Below are 26011 nucleotides of genomic sequence, written 5' to 3'. Positions count from 1 at the left end.
ACAAACAAGGTACTGGAACATCTCTCCCTGGAGCCCCCAGAAATATCGCTCCTGGGACACAGCGCCAAAGGCACAGCACTATCACAGTTCTCATGGCCAGTGTGCGAAAGCCTACCTCACAAATTGCAGCCTTGCTAGTTCCATTTTTTTCTTTCTTTTTTTTTGATAAATGATGAGCAATATTCATTTGTTATTGCACCAATATGAAAACTTAAAATGTGTTTTTCCCCCCCTAAAGATCATATTGACCAGAAGTGCGCGCTACATGTATACAAAATGAACTAGTAAATACAAACAACGTCAAATACAAAATAACAAAAATAATAATAATAATAATAAAAGTAATGAATGAAATGTTGAAATAATGCATATCCATATTAACTTCTTTATTTTTTCTTTAATTTTGAATACGAGCGATCGCTGTTATTGTTTACTTCCGCAATTTTCGCCGGATGTTTGGTAGGCAGCTGATGCATACAGGCCTCTAACTCGGTTTTATAAAATGATAGATCTGTTACAACGCAAGAGAAGCAATGCCCTGTTTATGGACATTGTTTTTGCTGATTATAGGATTTTAATAAAATGTTTATCAAATATGAAAATGTAAAATGCCTACCACGGCCAACGGATGTGACGACATCGCGATCGCTCGTATTAGTTTTGCCCCTTGTATAAGTTGCGCGCCGCCCAAACCGTTGACGTACATCCGCTCTGCTCACGTAATGCCAGTTTGATAGGCCTTGCGTGGTCGTGTCATTTTGCCTCGTGGAGAAAGTATTTTCTTTACACCGCTGTGTTTATAGATTGAAGTAAATGACACGACAGGCAAATAGGTGAAGTTTTTGCACTTTGATGACCTGCTCCTGAATTTTATGGTGATCTTTGGCTGTGTTGGATCCGTACTTTCGATTTGGCTGTTTTCTTTCGGAGGCACATTTGAACTGTTTACGCCACAGTCCTGCGTCCTACGAACAAAGGGGCATCAAGGCCCGTGTTTTTGTCCAAGCGGAGCCTAAATCGAGCATTTATTTGGGCATTTTTGCCTCACGGTGGTCATTACATTGTTGTTTAATTGCGACCTCCACTTTTAGAGTATTGATTGTGTGGCAATTTACGTGTGTCAAATTGAGTCGCGTTAGCCGTGTGCTAAGGTTAGCCGCCACTCTGGACTAGCAGTGAGCTAACGCGCTAACTTTAGCATTGTTTTGACTGGAGTTTTTGACGAAGAGGACGCAAAGTGGAAGACGGGATGGCTGAAGTCTACATTCGTGTGGCCGAGGAGGAGAACGAGGAGCCCATGGAGATCCCTTCCGAGGACGATGGCACGGTGCTGCTGTCCACAGTGGCCGCGCAGTTCCCCGGGGCGTGCGGCCTGCGGTTCAGGAGCCCCGTGTCCCAGTGCATGAGGGGGGTACGTCTGGTGGAAGGAGTACTGCACGCTCCCGAAAACGGATGGGGGAATATTGTGTATGTAGTCAACTATCCAAAAGGTGAGTGTTTTGTTTTTAGCACACAAGGTTCACAATAAGTCATTCATAATTTTTATGGTTAGGCGCAAAACTGACAACGTGAGTGATTTGGCCACGCCCCTTACGGGAGACGCCATTCATGCCAGAACTGTTTTGTTTTCCTAGTATTGTACTTCTGGCACACAGCATGTTATGGCAATGCTTTCAAGTCTTTATGGTGCCTAATATTTGGATAGGGTTTATTCAGTTTGAAATACTTCTACAATCATGCGAGTTATGTTATGGAAATCACTTTGTATTACAATTGTCACATGAAGATATAAACTGAAGGTAAACCCCAACTTAAAGTACATTCATTTGTCATACAACCGAGGGTCTGTTAATATTTTTTTTGGTATGCTAGCAACATTAATAACTGAGATATTCATGCTTTAATGTTCTTCTAGTCTTGAATGATCGTCTTAACCCATTATTAGATAACAAAAGAAAAATGGATGAAACTGACGCGTCCTCTGCGGTGAAAATGAAGAGAGGAGACATGAAGACATCCGACCTAATCGTCCTGGGTCTTCCCTGGAAAACAACCGAGCAGGACCTCAAGGACTACTTCAGCACTTTTGGAGAAGTGATCATGGTTCAGGTAAGACTGATGTTACTTAAACGCGTGCTGTGTTCTTTATTGTTAACAAGTGCGCCCTGTGTTTATCTCAGGTTAAGCGGGAGAGGGGTGGTAACTCTAAAGGATTTGGATTTGTGAGGTTTGCTGAGTACGATGCACAAGAAAAGGTGATCTCCCAGCGGCACATGATTGATGGGAGATGGTGTGACTGCAAGCACCCAAATTCTAAGGTAAATTATATTGTGTTTTCTTTTAGTCAATATTCAATACTCTTTCTTGCTCATTAGAGATGGTTATCGTTGTAATTTGGAAACAGCAAGGTCCAGATGAGCCTTTGAGGAGCAGGAAGGTGTTTGTTGGTCGTTGCACAGAAGACATGACCACAGACGACCTGCGGCAGTTCTTCATGCAGTATGGAGAAGTCACTGATGTGTTCATCCCCAAGCCTTTCCGCGCTTTTGCTTTTGTCACTTTTGCAGATGACCAGGTACAGTAGAAGATACGCAGTAGAAGCAACGGTTTATGGCACATCTCATGCATTGTCTCACCTTGATATTTGACTTTAAAAACATTTATGACTGTTATTTGACTAAATCAAAGACTTTGAAGGATTGAAACTGGGGAAAACAAGCCTGGCATCCCACTTTATGTTGAAAAGAAGGAGCGCTTCAGACCCTGCTCACAACAAATCCCAATGTCGTTATGGTTTTTATAGATCGAAAATCACAGTTGTTGAAGGCGTCACTCAAATGACCTGAATACGAAAACTGGCTAGACTGGCTTTAAATCAGGATTCCAAATTCATAACTCCCTGTCATTAAATAATGTTGACATGTTGAACAACATGAAAACCATTGTCTGTGTTTAAGGGCCACTAAATAGTTGCATTTCTTCTTGCAGGTTGCTCAGTCTCTGTGTGGTGAGGACCTAATAATCAAAGGTGTCAGTGTCCACATTTCAAATGCTGAGCCCAAACACGGCAATAGGCAGTTTGACCGCACGGCTCGATTTGGGAACGGTTTTGCGGCTCAAGCATTTGGTGGCAACCGCAGCGGGATTGGGAGCAGCACCAACAATAGCCTGGCAAATTTCAGTTCCTTCAACCTGAACCCTGCCATGATGGCAGCAGCGTTGCAGAGTAGTTGGGGGATGATGGGGATGTTGGCGAGCCAGCAGCAGACGTCCAACTCTGGGAATACCTCCAGCGGCACCAGCTCCAACAGAGAACAGAATCAGTCCTTCAATACAGGAAACAGCAACTACGGCAGCAGCTCAGCCAGTCTGGGCTGGGGCGCAGGGTCAAACTCCACGACCGGAGGGAGTGGGTTTAGCTCAGGGTTTGGGTCCAGCATGGAGTCAAAGTCCTCTGGGTGGGGTATGTAAGTTAGGTGTTTATATGGTAAGTATCTATGTGAGAGAGATGAGTCCTTTTGAGAGTTTAGTTCTGTTGTAATGCGTTTGTGGAAACTTAACATTTTGTGGAAGATGTTTTGTACATTTGAGAAAATTGCTAAAGATTTAATTTAGAAAGTGTTGAATTGATTGTTTATGAGGGTGTCCGACTTAAGTGCTATTTTCGGTGTGTCATTTGTTTGTGTGTATTCATTTCAACTGGATTCTCTAATGCATGTATTGTGAAATGTTATATAATCATTTAAAATGCATGAATGTCTGTAGCACACCATTATGTGGCATTTCATCCCCTTTGAAAGCAATCTTGCATTGGGAAGAATCTGGTTGAAACGTAAATGTTTTAAGTGCAACTTTATTTGCAGTCAAGTTCTGGAAAAAAAACCTTGATTGAAAATCTCTTCTGCAGTTCACCTCTCTTCCATTTCCCTGCCAGGAAGCTCCTCTTTGGCAGCATTCTTGGGGTGATATCGCGTTCATTGTCCCTCTCCCATCTGTAAATGCTATGCCATCACAGAACGGCCACACGTCGCATGTTCTGAAAGACGGTGGGTGTTTTCACTTTTATCCACTTGTTTTTAAAAAAAAAAAGAGAATGGAGAGAGAACTGCGCAGCTGACTGACATTTTAAGAACTTGAGTGCGATTGCGGATGGCTTGTGGCAAAGCGTGGAGCGATGATGAGTGAGCGAACGGAGAGTCGCGTGAAACGGACTGGCTGTTTTTGTGCGTTGAAAGAGCCCCCCCCCCCCCATCTGACTGCTTTTTGAGTGTGTGAGTGGAAGCTGCAGATGCTACGAGCGCCACCCCCCCCCCCCCCCTAACACGGACATTTGATAATACTTCAAGATTTTTGTTTTTTTTAACCTTTTGCAAGTTTTTCCTTACTATAAAAAGTATGTTGATCAAGTGCTGATATATCAAAATGTTGTGGAATGTTGTGCTGAATATTTGTATTGCTTCTATTATCCGATTTGAATGGTGTGTGTTCTTTATGTTCATGCCCTGATCTGTAAGTGTGTATTTGATGTGGGTGGTACCTGCTGAAGACACTGGGGACGCGAATGTTTAACGTGTGCGAACGTGGAGTGGTGTGTCCAATGGCTCCCCGTAGCATTTGATGAGAGGTGTTTAAAAGAAAATGTCAAAAGTGAAGGGAGTTCTTTGAAATAAAGCTCATTTGAATAGATGCTTATTAGTTGATATTACTTGAGTCAAATAAATACAATCTAATTCGATTCACATATCTAGGGACCTTGGGCTGTGCTGGTCGAGGTCTCGCCCGATGGAGTCTGAAGGATGAAGATGGAAGTTCCCACACATTGAGTGACAAGGGTAGTACCTGTCTCCTGACTGCTTTATGTGGCTTGTCCGTGATGCTGTGTGGTTAACCAGCCTTAGGGTTAGCAATGTTTACTTTCTTAATTGGATCAGTGTGTTATTACTTATGAGCATCTTCAGTAACCCAACGCTCCTAGTATGGGACTGAAGTTTATATATGGGACAGTGCCTAAAATTTTGGGTATCCAAGTACATAGCAATATTTTCTCATCTTTTCTACCTAATGCAGTAAGTATTGAAATAAGAATGTAGCTCAAAACCACTAAGTCCAAAGTTCCCTTGAAAAAAGGTCATTAAAGTAACCATGGGTAGTTTTGTGTAAGTATTTTATTTACATGTAGGTCTTGAAGTGAGGTGCGCAGGGCTGTTTGTGCCTATAGTCTTTAGTCTCTGCTCTCCTCAGTGTCTTTGCTTTTCCTCTTTCCAGTGCTTTTCTTTTCCTGGTTCAGTTCTTCACTTTTGTTCTGTATGTACATAGACTGAAACAAATAAAAGATGTGCGATTTCAAAGTGTGTTTGCACTTAATTTATCGAAACAATTGTGTGACTTACAAGTGCCGTACTGCGACGAGCAACGAGTTTTACATCCTCTGCAGACACGGTGGATCTTTTTGCATGTCTGAAAAGAGATTTGTAGTTCACATTTGAATACAATGGTAAATGAAGGAGCCACGGCTTAATAACATTACTAACCTGGCAAACGCTTCCAAGTCTCTGGCAAAGATTTCTGTGGAGAAAATTAAGAGGGTGTAAGAACTCTTGCCTTTTACATAATATAACCAGTCACACTGGATTTACTTCATATTTAAAGCAACTTATTTTCTTTAAAAGGAACTACACCTGATTGTACAAAGAAACAGGGTCACACAAAAGCATCTCAAACTTTCCTAATGCATTTACAACATCAAAATTCGTCACAGGGACTGAGTTTAAACCAGGTTTCACACATTTCAGAGCAGAAAACTCACTTCACTGTAAAAAATGCCTACTGGCCTGACATTTTATGACTGTTTAACAGTGTTCATTTTGACAACATATTTTAATTTAGTTTTAGTTTTAGTCTTTTGACGAAAATGTAATTCGATTTTAGTCGAGATTTAGTCAAAAATATATATTCAATTTTAGTCTAGTTTTAGTCGACTAAAATTGCAAGTAAATTTAGTCGACTAAATTTAAGACAAATTTAGTCGACTTTGCATTGATAATATTAATTATAATCATATTTAATCTTGTTCCTCGACTTCATGTTTCTGCTCCACATGAACAAAGCTCAGAGCTGATCCTTTGGCAGAGAATTTAAATAATATGAGGCTTTTTCAGACGGTCAATAGAAGTTTGGATGATTTTAGTCTCTCTCTTTCATTGTTATTTAGTCTTATTTTAGTCGACTAAAATATCACTTTGACTAAAATTAAGACTAAATATTTTAGTCGACAAAATTAACACTGCTGTTTAAAAGGCTTTAAAACCAGTGTTTTTTGGATAAATATCTGCTTTTACCACATACTAAAGGACAAAACAAAGTTTATTACAATAACAGAACCTAAAAAAATCAAGGACAGCTCCTGTAAGATTAAGTCTAGATAACTCTACTGTTCATGGGTCTTTTCAGACATGATGTGATGCATATGTGACACCCCGGTCATCGATCGCACAGATTGGTGATTGATGTGCAGTACATTATGATGCATTATGGCGTGTACAGTCTATGGATGTAACCAGGCTGCTACGTTACATTTCATATCGTTGGCCACATAGCATAACTGCCTAAGTCACTTTGTATTGTTAAAATGGCAATCAGAGAAAAACAATGTGTTTCCCATAAAACGTCTTTTTACATGTTTTCCAGATTCAAAACAAAAATGAGTTATGCATTCATGCTTTGTGGCTAACGATATGCACATTAATCAAGGGACGAGTACCAACCACACTGTCTGAAAGTCGTCTCCGCTATCGCTGCAATGGCTTGTCGACTGAAGTCTTTGTGTTGCTCCTGTCCGATCCTCAGACACATACGACCCACTGTATAATGCACTGCAGCCTTGAGTCTCTGCCATGTAAACAAAACAAGTTCAATTCAAACATTAATCCAACACTTAGAGACGTGTTATTGCAAACCTGCTGCGTATCGTCTTCATCGAGCGACATGACGGAGACAGAGTCAGCACAAAATATTAAACCGAGGGTCACAGCGATGTTTGATAGAAACAGCACAAGCCAGTCAAGAAAATGAATATCGCGGCAAATGACTCCGTCAATAAAAAAAAGATGCGTGTGGTTATGGGTAGAGCGCCCTCTTGTGCCCCGGAGGACTATAGGCTTAGATATGTCCTATTACAGCGCCATCTTCTGGTCTAGGAAGGAACTCATTGTTCGTACCTTTCTATTATTGCCTGTCCTACACGTACACACAGTAAGCAGGACATTCTCCATTACTGTTTTATGAAAACATTTTTATTCATCTAAACTTCTCCATTCGATTTCATATTCCCAACCAGCCTAGAAGAACAACAGCAGATAGTGAGGCTGCTGCTGCTGCTGGTGAAATATAATCCATCCTCTGTCCCGAAGCCGCTTGGAGCGTCTTGACGGCATCAATGCTCCTGTGTATTCTCATTTATTTGGCTTTTTATGGCTGTAGATGGATACCCAAAAGTCAGAGGCTCAAATTGTAAGTTGTATGCTATTTTTTTTTTTTACTTTTGTGAATTTTCCTGATTTTAGAACACACTTGCATAGGCCAGCATTGTTTTATTCATTTATATATTATTCATATAGTCAAGCAGTCAATGCCATCTTTACGGCTCTCATCCTGGGACCTCAACTCTATGTCATGACAAGGTAATGGTCACTTTATTTGGCTTGAAATGAATGGGCTCTTCATGCAGCATCTTGTTTCTTCACGCAGACCAAAGTCCTCCAGATACTGCCAACAGCCTCTCCTGAACAACCTCTCCGCTTCGACTGTGCTTTCCTGTATAGCTGCAGGTCCAATACATTATTTACATACTTTTGCCTTCAGCGTCAAATGCTATAATGTGCAGACTTAGTAAACAATGTAGTTTGTCGTTTTCTCTTTTTCAAATACTAAATACAAAATAGGCCCACTTACAATACTCAGCCAGATATGAGCATCTGTTGGATTTTAATGCATGAGCAGGGGCGGACTGGCCATATGTCCATTCTGGAAGAGCACAGAAGGGCCACTGGCTTTAGGGCCACCGGTCCCGCTTCAACCGAGCTTTACCCAAATCTAAAAGCTAAAAAGAAAAGCATCAAAACAGCGAGAAAAAGAGGATGAAAAGTCAACAAAAACATGAGAAAAACACGGAGAAAAAAACCTACAAAAACGTGAGAAAAACAAAATGAAAACAAAAATGTGGCGACGTGACGAAAAGTTTCCGTCACTTTTGTAGGTCTTAGCTTTCAAATGAGGCGTTGCATTGTTGCTCTCCAGTCGAGAAGCTTTTAGATTTGGGTAAAGCCCAGTATAAAAAAAAAACATAAATCTAAAATGAATTCCGTGGAGTATGGTGTACCACAAGGTTCAATTTTGGGACCATTATTATTTATATGAATGATTTTGCTTCCGTTTCTACGACCACCTTTCCCGTTCTTTTTGCTGATGACGCCAATCAAAAAAATAATAATAAAAAGCCGAAGTGGGGAAAATGCACTCGTTAATGTTAAGGCGGGTGGTAAGAGGTTAAAATATGTATTTGTGGAAGTGCACAATTACGCTATTTTGGGCCAGGCTAGTCAGAGTCCAGGGCTGTTGTTCAGTCCCAGTCCGCCCCTGTGCATGAGTGAATCGAAGTGCTCTCAAGGAGGATCTGGGTGTAGGCAATCATAACAATATTGACAAATCTCTCCCTAAACAGGGTTTTCAGTCATATTTACACTGTTGGAGCCAGTCCCTCTGACTGTGTGGAGATGTTTCTACATGTTTGGCCTTTTGTCATTTGGACACGGACTGAGCACTGTCATTTTAACATCAACTGCATCATCGTGTGTAAGCAACACCATCTTATATCAAATCATTTGGATAGAAAGTTAAAATGACTTGTCTTTGTGGGGTTGTCCAGGCCAAGACCACCCCTGAGCTGTACTACATGTCTCTGGTGCTGACAGTGACATCTATTATAAGCACCGGTGAGTTCTGCATTAACTCTACATTTAAGCCTAAAAAGACCAAAATAAGTAGAAAGTAATATGTGCGACTTTCTCCTTTTACACTTTACACATTAACTAAAGGACAATGATCTAACTATTCAGTCTCACTGCCTAAAGTGCGTTGAATTTGCATTTCGCCAATGATGGTACTTTTTACGGCAAGTTTATTATGTTATGTTATCCTTGGTGCATGACAAATCTTATAAATCTGCATCTTTAAAGCCCTTTCAGCATTTTTCGCTCCCCCACTACAACTTTTAAAGACTTCCAGCCATTGCCCACTGTGGAGGGGCTGATTGTTTCAACCCAGTCAGTTGAAGCCAAATGTAAAGAAAAAAATGTACACTGTAATTTTGTGAATTGAGTTATACATACTATGAAAGTAGATAGGATTGATTTGCTGCTCGCGTATAGTAAAATTGCCGCTTTACTTTTCACAGTGGGCGTCTCATTTCTCGTCATGGTTGTTTTTCATAGCATTTGACCTTCGATTAACCCTGTATTTCCGTTCAGGCTTTTTCGTGGTGAAATGTGCGCTGTGGCTGATCAACAGGCTCGACCAGACCAGCGGCAGCGAACAGGAAACTCACCCATGAGCATCACACTGACACACAATCCTCCCCATATTAACAATTAATGCGGTCTCCTACATGCCACCGCACGCCGGTAACTTCAAACCATGGGAACTGAAAAAAAGGGAAAGCGTCTTAAGCCCTCTTTGTGTTTTGATCTTCACTTGGCAGAAGCAGCTGCTTCTCTTTTTATTAGGTTTAGAAACTCAAACTTCAACTGAAGTAAATTCAACAAATGTGGCCGAACAAAAACATAGAAAACATTGTGATTATGTGGAAACAGGAGAATTAAGATCACAGTTGATTGTAAACAGGAAATAACATTCACGTTGAAAATGTGTGCATGTTTTATAAGCAGAGGGGGAATATTTTACACAGAATTGTAATTGTTTAGCAACAAAAAGACATGCAAGTATTCTGGTAAAACTTTGCATAGTTGTATAATCAGAACCAAGTTATGTGTTTAAAGTAATATCACTTAGTAATATTACTTGAGCACAGCTGTTCTATTGTTCCCCACCTCTGCTTATATGGGAAATTGCTAATTGCATAAAAAACATTGTATGGAACAGTAATTCTCAACTGGTGGCCTGTGTTAAAAGAGTTATAGTGTTAAAAATGTATTTAAAATAATAATCATGAAAAATAATAATGGCGTACCTGCTTTACAGATGGCATGGTAAATTAGTCATTTAGAAGAAAGGACTTCAACTTCAAAAACAACTCGATTGACAATAAAACATTTAGGCTTTAATTTACAGCCCCACCAGTAGAGAACCACTGCTTTCAATCTTGTAAGAAATAATCTCTGAAAATGTCACAGTTTGTAAAAAAAAGTATTGTGATTATGCTTATAAAAGACGAAGATAACACAGAAAATGTATGTATATGTGAAAATATACACAGCTTCCTGAGATTTAAAGAGCACCATCTGTTTTTGTCCTTTTAAGTTTTATGAGCCACATGTTTAAACAATCTTAGCACTCTTCACTTAAATGTACGCGGTCGCAAACCATTAAAACTCTGCTAATTCTCTCACACTCTGCAAAATATAGCAATCTGACGTATCCACTGCAAAAGTGCCATTCGGGGCCAAATCGAAGCTACGTCTAGAAAATAGATCATCCGGCGTATGTTTTTTTCATGTAGGCACTTAAGATTACATATAAATCATTTTTAAATGAATTACCTTTTTATGTCATTTCATCCATTTGTAATAAAATAGTTTTCAAAAACAACTCTCTGCTAGATTTTTAGTACATGTTGAATTTGTAAAAAAAAAATGGTATTTGCAAATCTTGAATGCGATCAACTAATCTTTCTAAATAAACAGAAACCCCTTAGTTTTCAAGTACACTTTTCAAATGTATTTGTTCCGTTAAGATATATACATTTTTTAAATTCATATAAAAGATCAATACTTTTGCTAGCGTTGTTGTTTTCAGATGCAGTATGTTTTTGGTTCGGCCCATGGCTTTAAAGCAGTACTACAGCTTACAGCCAGTACAATGCCTCATTTGAAAGCTAAGACTGAATCTAAACTTTTTCCTCACTTTGTTTTGCTGTGTTGTCGTCACTTTGTTGTCGTCACTTTGTTCACGTCACTTTTTCGTTGCACTTTCATCAGTACATTTTGACGCATATTTGTTACGTTTTCATCCTTGTTTTTGCTGCTATTTTCAAGAACCTTTTAAATTTAGGTAAAGCATGTACTTGGTTTATCAATTAACCTCTTAACCCCCACCTGAACCATCAAAGCAAATAGAATTGTCAAGAACTGAAACATCTTCAATGATCAAATCTTATTATTTATGCAACGATGGAGAATATCTGGGCATTTGATCCTTTTTGCCATTCATCCCAAAAGTGCCTCATAATCCATGTACCACACCAGACTGCCTTTCTCTGGCTTGACCCACGTCACGGGCCACTGCGCCGTCTCATCTTTCACCCTGCTCAACTGTATGACCGCTTCGTGCTTGTACTTCCCTATGATCAAAACGGCCACTTTCTGCGCTTTGTTTATCGCGTTAAAAGTCAGGCTCATTCGCTGGTGTGGCTTGACGGGGCTTTCTGTTAACACCACCATGTTTTCCCCGTGATCCTCCGGTTTAACTCCGGGGAACAGAGACGCTATGTGCCCATCGTAGCCGACGCCCAACAGTACAAAATGGAAGCTGGACGCGTTGACACACTTTCTGATCTCTTCTTCATACAGCCAAGTCCCTCGGTCTTCCTCCACGCACAGCCGCTGGTTCAGCTGCACCGGCATGGGATGGATGTTGTAATAGGGTATTTTAACATGTTGGAGAAGGTGATCGTGGAGACTATGGAAATTGGATTCAAGTTCGGTTAAGGGCACGCATCGCTCGTCCACCATCCAAACATGCGTGTCTTTCCATGGGAACGAAAAGTGATGCAAAGCCAGTCTGTGGAACAGCGCTAATGGAGACGCCCCACCGGACACAGCCAAATGGAAAACCCCGCTTTCAAGTACAGCCTTCTCCGCTGCTTCCTCTATATCGGACGCTAGTTTTTCGATCAGCTCCTCGGTCCATCCCGATACCATTTCGTCGCCTCGGAATTTGCCCTGCATGACTTGGAAGCTGTTGACGCTCTGCCCGCCCATCTGATCTGGGTTGATAAGGATGACGTCATTAATGTAGCTCAAGTCTCTCCCTTTCACAGCGATGTCCAGCATGTCTTGGTTTTCGCTTCCCCCGGGGTACACCCGAGGAAAGATGGCGGTTATGCCACTCAAGAGCGGTGACCAAAAATCCCAAGATGCAAGGAGATTTTCAGTGCTCACAAAACTATTCTTTCTTCCAGCAAATATGTGACCAATCAACTCTGTGTAGGCCTCTTTTTGCACTATCGGCGTTTGCACGTAATAGTCTGATATAGGCAAACCTAAAACTGTGATATCTTTATCTTTATGCTCGGTAACCTCTTTCCACTCGCTGTCAACAACAACTGGTTTGAATAGGTTTTTGCTCACGAGGATTGCTGGGTAGTCTAAGTTGCCATGTCCAAAGTAGAAGATGATTTGTTTGGGTTTGCAGTGGACACTGTTCTGTTTTTGGAGACAGAAGACATTGTCCTTAAATAGCACACGGGCGTATCCCACGCGCTCGTCCAACTGCTTCCCCGAGACCATGAGGATCGGGACGTCTTCGTATTGGGCCTCGTCTACATGGGCCAGAACGGCTGAAAGACAAGCAAAGACGAAACAATTCAGAATCGTGAACTGGCATCGAAATAGTTCTTTTAAAAATATATATATTTATTTTGTCCCTGCATTGTTCTGACTTCAAACATGAATGTCTGAGTCCCACCATTACCAAGCTGGTGACAAGTTTGTGACTAGGGCTGGGTACCGTTAAACTATACCAGTATGGTTTCAAAAAGAAAGGTTTAGGTTTAAAAACAAAAAGCTATCGAAAGCAGGTACAAAACGTTTTTTTTATTAACTTTTGATGCCTGTTGGGTCCAGGGACAGGACAAAGGTTGTTTCATCTCAAGTAAAGTACAAAAATTGGAAAGAACGTTTTTTGTTTTTTTTTACATTATTTTCTGTTTTATGGTTCTAGATGACATTTTAGTATTGGAAAAAGTATCATCAGGTATCGGTATCGTAAACCAAGTATTGTTAAAGTATTGGTAGGGATCTTTTTTAATTTTTTTTATTGTGAATTATAAGACAATTACAAAGAAAAAAAACGACAAGAGAGACATTACAGAAAACAGACAACAGATCTCACGTGACACTGAACCAGAAAACTTGGTGGTGTGAGGAAATAAAAAATAAATAATTGTTTTCATTGTCATCATCAACATCATCATCCACACTGACATTAAACTGTATCTAAAAATAATCATAATAATATTATGATTATTCTATATACATATATATATAGAGATCTCTTTAGTAAAACAGTACCCAGCCCTTTTGGTGACTAAGTTGTATTGTCTCTTCAAAGCTTTGATCTGAGCCACTGAAAGACACCAATACATGCACGATTACCATCTATAGAAAGTAAACTCATTGCATTATTCTTGCCTTATAAAAGAGAGCAAATAAAGGACTGACTCATTGAGTGACGTATAAAGCTTTTTTAAGCTGCATCTCATTTAAGGTTAAAGTTGAGGTATTTATTTTGCCTGTATGGAAATTTCTTCTTTGCATTTGAGTCATTTGTCAATGCTGCTAAGGAAGCAGGAGGATTCAACTTTAAATATTTTAAGGAGCACTACGTAACATTTTGAACTGTTACCACCATACAAAAAAAGTGCTCCTAATGCCTGCCAACTGGCAGAACATGCCATTTTTGTAGTAGGTAACTGAAGAATGAATTTGGATCAGGATGTAACCTAGTTAAATCACATATTTGGCTGCTTTTAGTCAACATCTCTACGGAGAGAGAGGTGTCCTCGCTACCTGTAAACTTACAGTGAAGTCATGGCACAGGTGAGCTACTCAGCAAACACACGTTTGTTTTTGAGTTGTTATTTCATTTAGTAAAACAAATGGCTCATTGTCAAGAGGACCAAGATGGATTACCCTAACCCTGACCACCCAGACACAGAGAACATGCAAACTCCACAAAGAAAGGCCCACACAGTCAAACCTGTGACCTTCTAGCTGTGAGGCAAGTAGGCAACCACATACTGTCTGATGAAAATCCTCTGCAAAAGTCTTAACAAAGTTTATTTGACAACACAGGCTTAGACTGGGTTTAAGCAAATAGCAGAAAGTCAAGTTTAATGTTTTGTTTTCAAATCCCCAAACACTATTTTAATGCAATAAATGCAAAAATGCAAAAATAAAATCTACATTCGATCATACAGATCAAATGTAGAGAATCAGGATATGATTAGGGTTAAGAACGGCAAATGTAATGTAAGTTGTGCTTCACTCACACCGATCTCACGCATCTATTTAGAAACTAGAAGGTCTTGGCTTTCAAATGAGGTATCACAATGCCATATAGGTTGTAAGCTCTCCAGTCAATATGCTTTGAGATTTGGATATACATAATTGTGAACCCTAACCCCAGTGGCAGTTAACAGGTTAAAATAAAATTAGCTACAACAATGTGTACACAGCTGAATATGTTTTTATGTGTTTTTATGTATTTTTGATGAACTTGTGCTTTATTTTCTCAGAAATTTAAATGTATTGCCAATTTATCTAACTAATAATTTCAGTGACTTTAATACTTTTTAGTGCTTGGCAGAAATCCCGTTAGAATAAAACAGAAATGAATTGTCCACAAACCTGCAAACGTGGGTGTGAGGCTGACATGGTCCTTGGTCTTGTTGAGCTCGTGCTGCACCTCGCTCTGATAGGCCTGGTACTGTCCGATCACCGCCTGGCTCTTGCTCAGAGGCAGCAGGGAGGTGAAAATGTTGAGTTTGTTGGTGAGCACCTCTCGACTGTTGCTGAGGTTTAAGGGGAGTCTCATCGTCAACAGAGTCATGACCTCAGTCAGATGGTTCTGCAGCACGTCTCGGATCACTCCGTACTGGTCATAGAAGGCAATGCGACCTGGGTAGAGGAGAGAAACATGGAATTATTGTAAACATTTCAAAATGTCATGTAATTCTTTTTAAATATTGATGAAAACAGTTTTTTGTGACACAGTTAAAACATCTTGGTTGATAGACTTTCACACTACAACACTAAGGTTGGTGATCTCTACAATAATCTTGGTCTGTAAATCCATTTTAGTCCCATTCATTTTATTTTCAATGATTCTTTTGCATAAGCAGTCAGTTGTAAATATATGTAGACGTTGCATTAAACGATGTGCGCTAACCTTTCACATCCAGCGTCTCCTTTAGAACTATCTCCACTCTCTCCATGTAGTATTTATTCCAGATCGGGTCGAGGTGCTTCTTGTTCTCCATCCGGAACTGAAGGATGTTTGCAACCACCTGCAAAAGAAAGAATATAACTTGTCAAAGCTTAAAACAATATAGATTGCTACATACAACCTAGTACAGTATGTTTTAGGTTAAATTCTAAATAATTTACCTGCTTCCCCAAGTAGTGGTCGATTCTGTACATTTCCTCATCCTTCAGCGAGTTTCCCAGCTGAGTCGCTAGAACCTGGGCACTTTGGAAGTCGTGTCCGAACGGTTTCTCCAGCACCACTCGCAGCCACGCCCCTGTCGACGGTCTACAAGTATTATTGATCCTGTCTGCAATCTCCGCGTAGGCAAAGGCAGGCACTGACAGGTAGAACAGCCTCCCCGCCTCGACCATGTCCTCCTGTTGCAGTTGTTTTTGAATGCTTTTGGACAGGTCTTGGTAGTCCTCCAGAGTTTTAAGCTGCCTATACCTCGATAGCCGCAGAAACTGCTCCTTGAGTATGGCACAGCGCTCCTCGGAGACATCTTTGGGGCAATCTACGGCTTTCAAAATCTCAAAAAGGACAGGAGTTGATTTGTTGGTAGGTGACAGTCCTCCGCCATAGAAGAAAAAACTGTGTCCACTGTTTACTTGGTTGGCGTAAAGCTCGAAGAAGCCCTGCCAGAGGTACTTTCTGGCCAAATCTCCGGTACCTCCCAGGATGATCACCGAGACGTGCCCTGGTTTACGTGCCTCATCCTGGGCAGAGGTCACACACAGAGGGGCCAGCAGCAGCAGCAGCAAAGACAGCAACATGCTCTGGGCCTTTACAACAAGAGCAAACAAGAATGAGTAAGAATAAGAAAGTCAAGGTTTGATTTTCTATGCATGTGCTTAAAATGTCAACTAACTTGGCCAAATAATAAAACTGACCTTAAATCTGACCTCAGCCAGTTCTGTTTTTGTCTTTTTTGTTTTTTTTGTGAGTGGTTGTTAATAGTGAACCCAGTATAGTGATGCAATGTGGGAATGCAAACATGCCGGTCCGGCAAAATGGAGCTGCTGAGCTTTAAGGCATTCAAATAAACTGATAATAATTAAATAATCTTTTCAATAACCTTGGGCTTGAAGAATGGCTGCTATGGTGACCAGTGCGTAAAAGCTACACTGCGGAACATTGCAGGTTATGTGCTATGTCACATGAGCAGCTGCATTGTTGTTAATCTTAAACAGAAACCAGTCCTCCTTATCGTAAAACAGGGAGCCAGTGATACCACACACCCTCCTAATGCTAATGGACTAAAAATATAAAATGAGCAGGCTGTTATTGTAAGCATCCTTCAAAATGGCCCAATAACTGATGACTTTGTTAATTGTTATTTCCCCTTATCCCATATCCCTTGAATATTAGCAAAAACAAATGACGTGCATCGATTTCAGAAGGAAACCTCATGTTCCCGAGTTCACAAAAAGAGAACTAACAGAGGTGAAATTGTCAAACATGTGAAGTCCTACAAATACAGAATCTCAGGACAATCACTGACTCAAAACCAATGGGCAAAGAAAGCCCTTCTTTTTGGTCCTCATGGCGGGGAGATGACATTGCTGTAATACCACCCCCTGGTGGCCTGGGGCGACTCCAAAAGACACTTTAGAAACAGGATTCTAATGCAGCTTTGGACCTCGATTAAACTGCTTAAAAGCCTGGCTCCAAAGAGCTTTATTTTTTCTAAAAATCACTATAGCCAATGTGACAACGCTGGGGTAAGTGTCATAAAAGTGCTGATTGACAGGCTCTACCATTTTGCTTTCTCATGGTACAATAGTCCATGAAAAAATAAGAATTCTCCCTCAATTGTAAAATGGTAAGCTGATAGCGCGTACACAGCTGCATCCAGAATCACTTTACACAAGGCAGCTCCAGTGCTTGCCTTGCTATAGGGCCATCTTAGACAATAACTTGCACCCTTTGAACAAACACGCCAAGTGTCCAGATGTTATAATATATGAAACACACCTTAGTGGGCAAAGCTAATAGTGTTCATGAGTAGGAGCTTTTACAGTAGTGTTAACCAGGTAAACTCCTCAAAGTCGGGGAAGGAGGCTACAAGCCCAGGTGGTGCAGGGGCCAAGAATCAGTCCATGTGCTGCTCAGGCTGGGGAGAGGGTCTAGAGGCCAGGGCAGCGTATATCTGTGGAAGCCATTGTGCTCTCTGCACTGCACTGCACGTGACGAGGGGCGAGGCAGTGTGTTAGGCATCACTGGGTGTCCGGGAGATACAGGAGGTCAGATGGCTGGGCGAGGCTTGTGCAAAGTGTCACAGGCTGGTAATAAAAGTATTCTACTCCACCAATGCAAAATACAATAATCAGGAACTCAGGAAACACATTTACATGAACATTTCTCTCATTTGAACCGCAGCAGTAGCTCCTCTTGAAGTGAAAGAAGTGACAAACGCGAATTATCGTAAGCACTCCAGTGAAAACGTTTAAGCGACCAACTAGAGCTAGAGGCGCGTGTCGTGGGTTGGCATGTTTGGTCTAAACACAGCATGAGAAGAGATGAGTCAATTCCGACATAGAAACAAGACGTGTTATCCTCACTCCTCCCTATGTATGTAAATCCTACAGAGCATGTTCCAAAAAAGGACAAAAAGGTGGGAAACTCGGCCCCTGTGAGGTGGGCAACAATCCTCCACAGCCCCCCAGGACCTGCCAATCAAAGTCTCAGGCTTAAAGTTTTTATTTTACAGCACAAAAAAGCCAGCTCAGCGTTGTCACATGGGTCAAAAATAAACAATTTGGAACCAGGCTTTTAAGCAGTGTTTATGAGGTGCAATTGTCTTGGAGTTGCCCCTGGCCACCAGGGGGTGGTATTGCAGGCATGTCAGCACCCGGCCATGAGAACCAAAGAGAAGAGAGGTTCCTTGTTGCCTTCTATGGTGACATCAACTACATTTCAAGAGTGGAACCGAGTGGAACAAACCATAAACTGCAAAAATGAACAAATGCAAGCATACAGCAACTTCCCGTTTGCGCCAATTCTGTAGCAATCTGCATTGCACCGGTGCCAGAACAAACTGACTGAGGCTGGGCCAAGGCCAAGTAAATTTATTTAATTTAGTTTACAGCATCTAAAATGTCAGGTAAAGCGCAATGTTGATATTATACCATATATATTAAAGTAACAGTACTGTAGAAGAACCAAGTAAACAAAATAATTAGGTAATTACGTATCTATTAGGATTATGAATCACAAAACTTGTCTACTGTCAATGTGTTTTTGGAAATTTACCGCCGATTGTTTGTTTTAAAATATAGATAAATAGATAATACGAACAAAGGTGACATATGGCACGAGGTTTATAGAAACATAATTGTTCAACATACATTAAAATAATAAACAAAAGATATAACTTTTTAAAAAGTCAACAAAAGAGGCCAAAAAAAAAAAAAGAAATAGCAAAAGCAAAAAGAAGGGAAAAGCAATAAATACATTTAGAATATGGTTACAGCTATGTGTTCAAGTGACATCACAACATTCAAAATAGCAAGTCTGATGCACAGGCTCGTTTGAGTTTTCTACTGCCACCGACGACTGATATCCCTCTATATTAAAATAATACAGCGGGTATCATTGTGGTCTCGCTGGCTACATTCCTCGCCCATTGGTCCATTCACAGTAAAGACATGTTTTTAAAATATTTTATACTAAAGAAAACACTTAAACAAGTGTTAATTAAACTAATGATATTGTGTTTTATTAGGTCAAATGTCACACAGCATAGAAATAATACTGCAGATAGTCTTATTATTATTTTAACAACACTTGCATCATTATCCTGAGCTATAACACATTTGGTGTTTCAAAAAGGCCAAGGTCTCGGAGATTTCTAACTTTGATGCAATTAACTGAGAAAATTAAAACCTTTATATTATAATCTAGTCCCGGTTAGGTTAAATTGTGTTGCTGTATCGAAGTTGAATTCATTTCAAAAAGCTCAGTGCTTTTGTTTTTAAAGTTTGTTTTAGCTTTTATTAATTCAGCAATCGCTTCTTGCAGCAAATCATTCTTTCAAGAGCACTCACGGTGGTGGACTGGATTTATATTGTAGAAAGAGAGAATAAACCGTTTATAAAATATGTGCATACATCAGTCAACTATACTACACACATCTACAAAGAAAATACATACATTTTTGTGTCAAACGTCAACTATGAAACAATAACTTCTAGTAATGAAGAGGATGAATGAAGCAAGTATCTGTTTTAACCCACACATTCAATGCTCTGCTCAACAGATTACTATGAAACCTAAGCAACTCTAAATGTTTAACCAATAATGTCCACAGTCTAAACTATACAAACAATAAAATAAAAGGCAAATACCTAATGAAGTCTTGATAACGACTTAAACGTCGGCAAGCGTCCGGAGATGCAGCGCTGGGTTACAGTCATAAATGAGGAAGAGGATATTAAACGGCTGAGTTTTAGACTTTGGTCTTTGCTCAGGGGCCTGTGCTGCAACACAAGGACTCTGCTGTTAATATAGACCACTGAAGATTCAAACCCATGGATTGATTTGGCAAGGTTTGAAAATAGCTATGCTGGGAAATGTTGCAGTGCAAATCGATAAGAGTAAAGATAAGCTTATCAAAGTGGTACTGATTTACTAAATGGATAGCGTTGTGGGGTTTAGGAGATGTTGAAATATTTTGACAAAAGCTTAACTTTTACCTCAAGTGAAGGAGTTCAAGTATCTCGGGGTCTTGTTCACGAGTGAGAGACGGATGGAGCGTGAGATCGACAGACGGATCGGTGCGGCGTCAGCAGTGGATCGGGAAGTCTGGGCATCTCTGCTGAGACTCCGGCCCCGGATAAAGCGGAAGAAAATGGATGGATGGATGGCTTAACTTTTTTTCCCTACAATTGTCAAAGAAATCAAAGAGAAAAGTATCTGACTAAACATTGTGATACTGCCAATAAAGAGTGGACTAAAATTACCAGAAATATATACATCATAGTCACTGCAAAACCTTTCCTTTAAGCAGGTAAACTTAGTATCTTCTACATCCTAAAATGGGCCCAGATCTTAACAGCGATGGGGAAACACTGAAACTTTAGTCAAAATAAAAAGCATGAAATTGCCTACACGAGGCCTTTTCCACACTTAGTTTGTTTTATTTATTTGACAGGGACATGTACTGGAGCATTAATCAGCAGATGAAAAGATGCTTTGTACCAGACTTTAGCTCTTGGAACTAATTTCCATCTGCAGTCCCCGAGACAGACAATTACAAAACACTACAAGAAGCATAAAAAATACAGTTCATAATATTTACATTTATATACAATTTTTTAAAAAAAAAGTACATTTTATTAAAGGGAAAACTTGTTCCTCTATAGTCTATACCCACCCCTACCCTTCTCAGATGTCAAATGTAGTTGTTGTTGCTGCTGTTGTTTTCTTTAATGCTGACATGTTTGATTTCCCAGAAAATGTTGTTTCACACCCAGGTAAAATCGTTTTAAGTCTTTGCATATTTTTAGTGCAGTTGGAAGTTTGTTCCATTCAGAGATAGTTTTAAAAGAAAATGCCGATTGTCCTGATGCTGTTTTTCGTTTTGGTACATTGGCCATTGACTGTTGACCTTGTTGTTCTGACCATCTGGTCAGATGTTAATTGGACAAACTTTTTTAGTGGCGGAGGAGCCACATTATTAACAATCTTGAACAGTAATTTTAGATTGGCTGATTTAACTATATATTCTAAATTGAGCATTTTATATTTGGTCAATATTTGACAGTGATGATACTGTCGCGATTTCCTATCTAGAATCCTAAGTGCTTGTTTATAAAGAGATTCTAAAGGTTTAATTGTGGATTTGTTGGCTTGTGACCAGCATGATGCATCATAGAGTAAGTGAGGTAATATCATTGCGTTTTAGCTCCTTGAATTGTCAATGAATTTCTTATAGATTTAAATGTAAACAGATTATATTTTATTGTATGGCATACCTTTTTGATGTGTTTCTTAAAGCTTAGTTTCGAGTCTAAAATGATGCCAAGGTACCTGAACTCATTGACATTATCCATTTTTTTTCCTTTTACTGTAATTAAGGCGTTCGTTTTTTTGTTTGGTTTTGTTGAGAAAAACATTGCCGCAGTTTTACTCACATTCAGTGTTAGACAGGAATCATTCAACCATACAGAAATTTTGTCCATTGCCACGGGTAGCTTGGTTGCCACTTGTTCATGGTCCTTCCCATCCGTGTAGATAACGGAGTCGTCAGCAAACATCTGGACATCAACATCATCACACACGGATGGGAGGTCATTTATATATAAACTGAACAGTAATGGCCCCAAGATAGATCCCTGTGGCACTCCCACAGTGCACTCTCTCTGGGACACTGCTTCACTTACACGGACACACTGAAAGCGCCCGGCTAAATAGGATTTAATCCAGCTAAGGGTATTGATGGATAAATTATATTGTTTTAGTTTGGACAATAACACCAGATGATTAACGGTATCAAAAGCCTTTCGTAGGTCTAAAAATACAGCACCTACCACCTTTCCTGTGTCAAGGCTTGATTTGATTGATTCCACTTGCTTGAAACATTTGCACACTGCACTTTGATGTGTGTCTCATAACGTTTGCAGAGCTTCTTTTTCCAATATGAATGATGTACTGTAGATGTTACAAAATAGACGCATAATAATTTATGTCCCAAAGCCATAGACAGTCAGAAACAATCCAGCCTATGTCGAGAGAACGTCAGGGAACACAGCCTTTCACAATCCTATTTACACATTGGCCAAATGCAAACAGCCTCTGGTTCAACTTTCTGGTAAATGCAGATCTTTTCAGCTTTACTTCCAGTCACAGGGTCAAACAGGGGGAAACACTTACATGATGTCAAAAATTACATCAGATATTTACACAGAAGAGTTTTAAATTCACTTGAATCCTCACAAAGACTCTGAATAAAGGGCCCGACCGATATGGAGGGGTCCGATACCGATACTGATTTGAAGGGGGTTGGCATGGCCGATATCTGATATAAATGCCGATATTTTAAGTAATTTAATTTCATATTGATGTTTTATTTTAATCTCTTAAATAGCCTAAAGTTAAACATTCATTTTCAATCATAGAAATATACAGACCTATGTTTGTTTTTCCATATGTTAAATCTGGTGCAGCCGTCTTTTTAATGTAACTGCACACTGTCCTTTCAATAAACTAAACTTAACGATTATCGGGTACTTTGATTGGCCGATGCCGATATGCACCACTGATATTTTTGGCCAAATTTTAGAAATGTCTCATCTATAATCCTGTGTATGAAGCTTCTAAACATGTCAGTGTTGAACTGTGACACCAGGAGGCGCTGAATATTCATGTTTAGCAGGTACTTCAGAGGGAGCTTGTTTGAAAGACAAAAATCAGTAGATTCCAAAACAAAAAACAGTAAGTCTTTATCTCTTATGATTCCGAAACTATAATCTAAATATCCTATTATCGGCTATCCGCTGGCCGATGAATCAGTCGGGCCCTAATAATAACACAAATAATCGCTAACCCTTCTATTGCACTTTACAAGCTTGACAAGTTTCTCAAAGCGATGCACTCAGTGATGGTAAGCTACTGTTGTCCCCACAGCCACCCTGGGGTAAAACCATACACTGTTAACGGTAGCGAAGATGCCAATCTGCGTCATCGGCCCCTCTGATAAACTCCATTCATTCAGTCACTAACACACAAGTGGTGGGTGATGTGTATTAACCAAGGACACAATGACAGTCCGTACCTTTAGGAGCTACGATCCAAACCTTCTGTTCTTGAGGCGACCTGCTCTACCATCTGAGCCACTGTCGCTGGAATTGAAAGTAAAACAATTGTTAGGCGTTTACCACACATGATGGTGAGCCACTGCTGTTGCCAGTGGGGTAGCAAGGCAGATTGATGTAGTGCAGCCAACAAACCTGCTATGGGTCTGCCATGATACCGGCTCATGATCTACAGGAAGGTCAAGTGCCGCACGGCTTGAGACACCCGCACAAACTCACACTGCTCATAAAATCCATAGCCATTGTACAGCCTATAAAGCAGTCCATTTTGGAAACTGGTTTACAGATGGGAGCGCACTCTCACATCTATTTGGCACATGACACTTTTTTTTTGGAAGCCATAATCGCCCAAAGCAAATCAACTGCCTCATTATCCACATCGAATGATTAATAATGATTTCTTCCTATTCAAATGGATTCAAGTTTAAAGTAGTGCTAACATCTGAGCAGTGACACAATAAAACTTAGGCCTATGTGACAAAACTATGCACATTCTGATATTTTATGATAGAGTACAAAAACATTGTACTTTAGTTTAATCATTTCTCTTTCTATGCAAGGACTCAGTAAAATCCAAATAATGTACTGAAACCTGACAATTAGCAGATTTATATTGTTTTGTAATCTAAGGCTAGTTCTTGCTCTGTCAAGTGCTGATATCTAAAGATAAGATCTGATAGAACTTTATTGATCTCACAATAGAGAAATTCAGAGCACATTCGTCTATACAACACAACAAAAACATTACAATTATAGACATACGCTTCACTCATCCTGCATCAACGGAAAGTCCACAGTTACCATGGAGATCCGCCATCTTTGCTTTGCGATATGACGTCAGAAATATTCGAAATTAAAAATCCAATATTACATTAAAAAAAAAATGTTACTTGCCTACATAACATTAAACAGAAAAGTGGATAGAAAAATAAGATCTCTACTTGAAACCTAAAGTAGTAAAGTAGGTCTATCTTAGTATGCAAAATAGCAACACAAAGTTAATGCAACGATTAGCTTCGTTTTGTTGAGTACTAAAACATATAATTATTGACCTAAAGCACATAGGATTGGATGTCATATTGGGCCAGGCATACGCTAATACGTGGGGTTATTTCGATTTGGCCAACGGTTTATTGTCAACTTGTCAACAGCTTTGAGCATTTCCACCTGCACGCGCTGTCAAACACTTCCGCTATAAACACGCGCGATGCTATGTGGCTAAACAACACGAGACTTGTGCGCGAACAAACCGGGAACACCGCGCACCAACTGCACGTACGGACAAATGCGGGGAAGCGGTGGAGAAATTGGTTGAAAAGTTGTGTAAATAAACACCGACCTGTCTCCTCTCAGTGCATGAAACAACCGTGGGTTTGTTTGAGTCGCTTCCGACCTCCGTCACGTGACTCGCTGATGCAGCAGGTTGGTTTGCTCGCGCACCAGAGGGCAAAGGGCAGCGGGCCGGGGTTGAAAGAGGGGATTATTTCAGAAAACAAAACATGTGCGTCTGTATTTATGGAACTATGTCAGACTATCATTTGCAGGTCTATTTCATGAACGAACATCCGGGCTATTTCTCTTGCATTTTTTGTGAAACGTGGCCCTGCAAATGCTGAAATGTGCCTGTAAGCTTGTCCCTGCGACGTGTGGGTTGACACAAATAAATTAGGAACGAGTTTGTTTGGACCGCCGCGTCTTTGACCGTCACAAGGGGGCAGTGTGCTTCACTAAACTCATCCTCTCGGGCCATATGTGCAGCACTATTCATCTGAAGCCCATTCTTAAGAGCCCTCGAGAAACAAAGCACGTGTCAGATCGATGTAATGCCCCGCTATATATCATCTAATGACCGGGCTTTCAGTGCGTGTTTGTCTGTGTAAAGCACCTTGTTAGATGAATATGAAGCATCTCTCAGGCTTTCTGTGTGCATATACTTGACTTGGTTTGCATGACATTGTTCAGCTGTCATTGAGAGCGGGCTCACCTCGAAACAAAACAGGTGCTTTTGGGGGGAGACACTGTGATTGTTGTGGACCACACTGACGGGCTGTCTCTTCTGTCCCCCTGCACTAAAACAGTTAAAACAGTTGTGTTGTCAAAGGCCTTGACTCAGCAGCACCTCTCACGCCCCATCACCAGTGAGAGACAACTGATGTAAATTACCTTGTCACCATTATGTTGATATAAATGTAGTCTATGGCTTTTCATTCATGTTTTATGTGTCCTATTCTTTATTTCATGTCATGAACAAACTGTAAGTAATCATTTTCTGATCAAAACTACATAAATTCTTTCTTCAGTCTTGTTCTAAAGATGTTTTGCAGGTAAACTGACCTTGGTAGTTTTTTGTAATTGATTGAAATACAGTTTTATGCGGTCCACAATTTTGACTGCACATTACATTGCCCCAATTTCCTATTTGCCTATCAAATGTTTTAATGCCTCATTTTAATGGATCATCTTTATATGTTTCCTATTTGTCTGCGTTTTAAGCTTCAAAGCCGCCGCGCTCATCTGACCAGTGAATTTCCCTATTCAAAACAAGACTAACTCTGTATCAAAGTTCACAGGGACATATGACATTCCTTCAGCCAGGCCATAAAACTATTAACCAATCTTTAACCCATCTTTGGCCCATATAAAACCTTAGACACACTTTAAAGTTTAACTAAACTTCCACAAACAGCTGTTAGAGTGTGAAATCCAAGGCCTCACAT

At 40.2% G+C, this 26011-nt stretch overlaps 4 protein-coding genes across 6 annotated transcripts; 2 read left to right on the top strand and 2 right to left on the bottom strand.

Moving 5' to 3' along the window:
- The first annotated feature begins 732 nt into the window (after positions 1 to 732).
- Positions 733 to 4094, top strand: tardbpb (TAR DNA binding protein b). Its single transcript, XM_079578993.1, has 5 exons — positions 733 to 1490; positions 1946 to 2109; positions 2181 to 2318; positions 2405 to 2575; positions 2989 to 4094. The coding sequence occupies exons 1-5, from the start codon at positions 1250 to 1252 to the stop codon at positions 3469 to 3471; spliced, it is 1197 nt and encodes a 398-aa protein (XP_079435119.1). The 5' UTR covers positions 733 to 1249; the 3' UTR covers positions 3472 to 4094.
- Positions 4095 to 4347: 253 nt separating this feature from the next.
- cenps (centromere protein S) lies at positions 4348 to 7083 on the bottom strand. The gene is made up of 5 exons (XM_079578994.1): positions 6957 to 7083; positions 6765 to 6888; positions 5532 to 5565; positions 5391 to 5457; positions 4348 to 5317 (listed from the first exon to the last, which is right to left on the bottom strand). The coding sequence occupies exons 1-5, from the start codon at positions 6984 to 6986 to the stop codon at positions 5222 to 5224; spliced, it is 351 nt and encodes a 116-aa protein (XP_079435120.1). The 5' UTR covers positions 6987 to 7083; the 3' UTR covers positions 4348 to 5221.
- Positions 7084 to 7369: 286 nt separating this feature from the next.
- LOC306980193 (uncharacterized protein) lies at positions 7370 to 9961 on the top strand. Its single transcript, XM_079579459.1, has 6 exons — positions 7370 to 7509; positions 7617 to 7679; positions 7747 to 7826; positions 8720 to 8850; positions 8924 to 8990; positions 9525 to 9961. The coding sequence occupies exons 1-6, from the start codon at positions 7436 to 7438 to the stop codon at positions 9605 to 9607; spliced, it is 498 nt and encodes a 165-aa protein (XP_079435585.1). The 5' UTR covers positions 7370 to 7435; the 3' UTR covers positions 9608 to 9961.
- Positions 9962 to 11424: 1463 nt separating this feature from the next.
- Positions 11425 to 24694, bottom strand: h6pd (hexose-6-phosphate dehydrogenase (glucose 1-dehydrogenase)). 3 transcript variants are annotated; one of them, XM_079579455.1, is made up of 6 exons: positions 24634 to 24694; positions 23255 to 23321; positions 15621 to 16262; positions 15403 to 15520; positions 14862 to 15131; positions 11425 to 12790 (listed from the first exon to the last, which is right to left on the bottom strand). In XM_079579455.1, the coding sequence occupies exons 3-6, from the start codon at positions 16251 to 16253 to the stop codon at positions 11439 to 11441; spliced, it is 2373 nt and encodes a 790-aa protein (XP_079435581.1). In that variant the 5' UTR covers positions 16254 to 16262; positions 23255 to 23321; positions 24634 to 24694; the 3' UTR covers positions 11425 to 11438. The 3 variants fall into 3 exon arrangements, with proteins under 3 accessions (XP_079435581.1, XP_079435582.1, XP_079435583.1); XM_079579456.1 differs by lacking the exon at positions 24634 to 24694 and adding an exon at positions 24347 to 24479; XM_079579457.1 differs by lacking the exons at positions 23255 to 23321; positions 24634 to 24694 and adding an exon at positions 19827 to 19993.
- Between the last annotated feature and the right edge of the window lie 1317 nt (positions 24695 to 26011).

The sequence above is a fragment of the Gobius niger genome (assembly GCF_951799975.1).
Source record: "Gobius niger genome assembly, chromosome: 20".
NCBI lineage: Eukaryota > Metazoa > Chordata > Actinopteri > Gobiiformes > Gobiidae > Gobius > Gobius niger.
This window is presented reverse-complemented; position numbering and strand designations above follow the sequence as displayed.

What these genes read in the sequence shown, in the direction of transcription:
- tardbpb (XM_079578993.1), top strand. Translation starts at nt 1,250, where the DNA reads ATGGCTGAAGTCTACATTCGTGTGGCCGAGGAGGAGAACGAGGAGCCC. An exon ending in GAGAAGTGATCATGGTTCAG is followed by an intron (nt 2,110 to 2,180) that starts GTAAGACTGATG and finishes TGTTTATCTCAG; the next exon opens with GTTAAGCGGGAGAGGGGTGG. An exon ending in TCACTTTTGCAGATGACCAG is followed by an intron (nt 2,576 to 2,988) that starts GTACAGTAGAAG and finishes TTCTTCTTGCAG; the next exon opens with GTTGCTCAGTCTCTGTGTGG.
- cenps (XM_079578994.1), bottom strand. Translation starts at nt 6,986, where the DNA reads ATGTCGCTCGATGAAGACGATACGCAGCAG. An exon ending in ATGAAGACGATACGCAGCAG is followed by an intron (nt 6,889 to 6,956) that starts GTTTGCAATAAC and finishes TTTACATGGCAG; the next exon opens with AGACTCAAGGCTGCAGTGCA. An exon ending in GACGACTTTCAGACAGTGTG is followed by an intron (nt 5,566 to 6,764) that starts GTTGGTACTCGT and finishes TTTTCTCCACAG; the next exon opens with AAATCTTTGCCAGAGACTTG.
- LOC306980193 (XM_079579459.1), top strand. Translation starts at nt 7,436, where the DNA reads ATGCTCCTGTGTATTCTCATTTATTTGGCTTTTTATGGCTGTAGATGG. An exon ending in CATCAACTGCATCATCGTGT is followed by an intron (nt 8,851 to 8,923) that starts GTAAGCAACACC and finishes GGGGTTGTCCAG; the next exon opens with GCCAAGACCACCCCTGAGCT. An exon ending in GACATCTATTATAAGCACCG is followed by an intron (nt 8,991 to 9,524) that starts GTGAGTTCTGCA and finishes ATTTCCGTTCAG; the next exon opens with GCTTTTTCGTGGTGAAATGT.
- h6pd (XM_079579455.1), bottom strand. Translation starts at nt 16,253, where the DNA reads ATGTTGCTGTCTTTGCTGCTGCTGCTGCTGGCCCCTCTGTGTGTGACC. An exon ending in ACCACTACTTGGGGAAGCAG is followed by an intron (nt 15,521 to 15,620) that starts GTAAATTATTTA and finishes TTTCTTTTGCAG; the next exon opens with GTGGTTGCAAACATCCTTCA. An exon ending in CCTCACACCCACGTTTGCAG is followed by an intron (nt 12,791 to 14,861) that starts GTTTGTGGACAA and finishes CTTGTCTTTCAG; the next exon opens with CCGTTCTGGCCCATGTAGAC.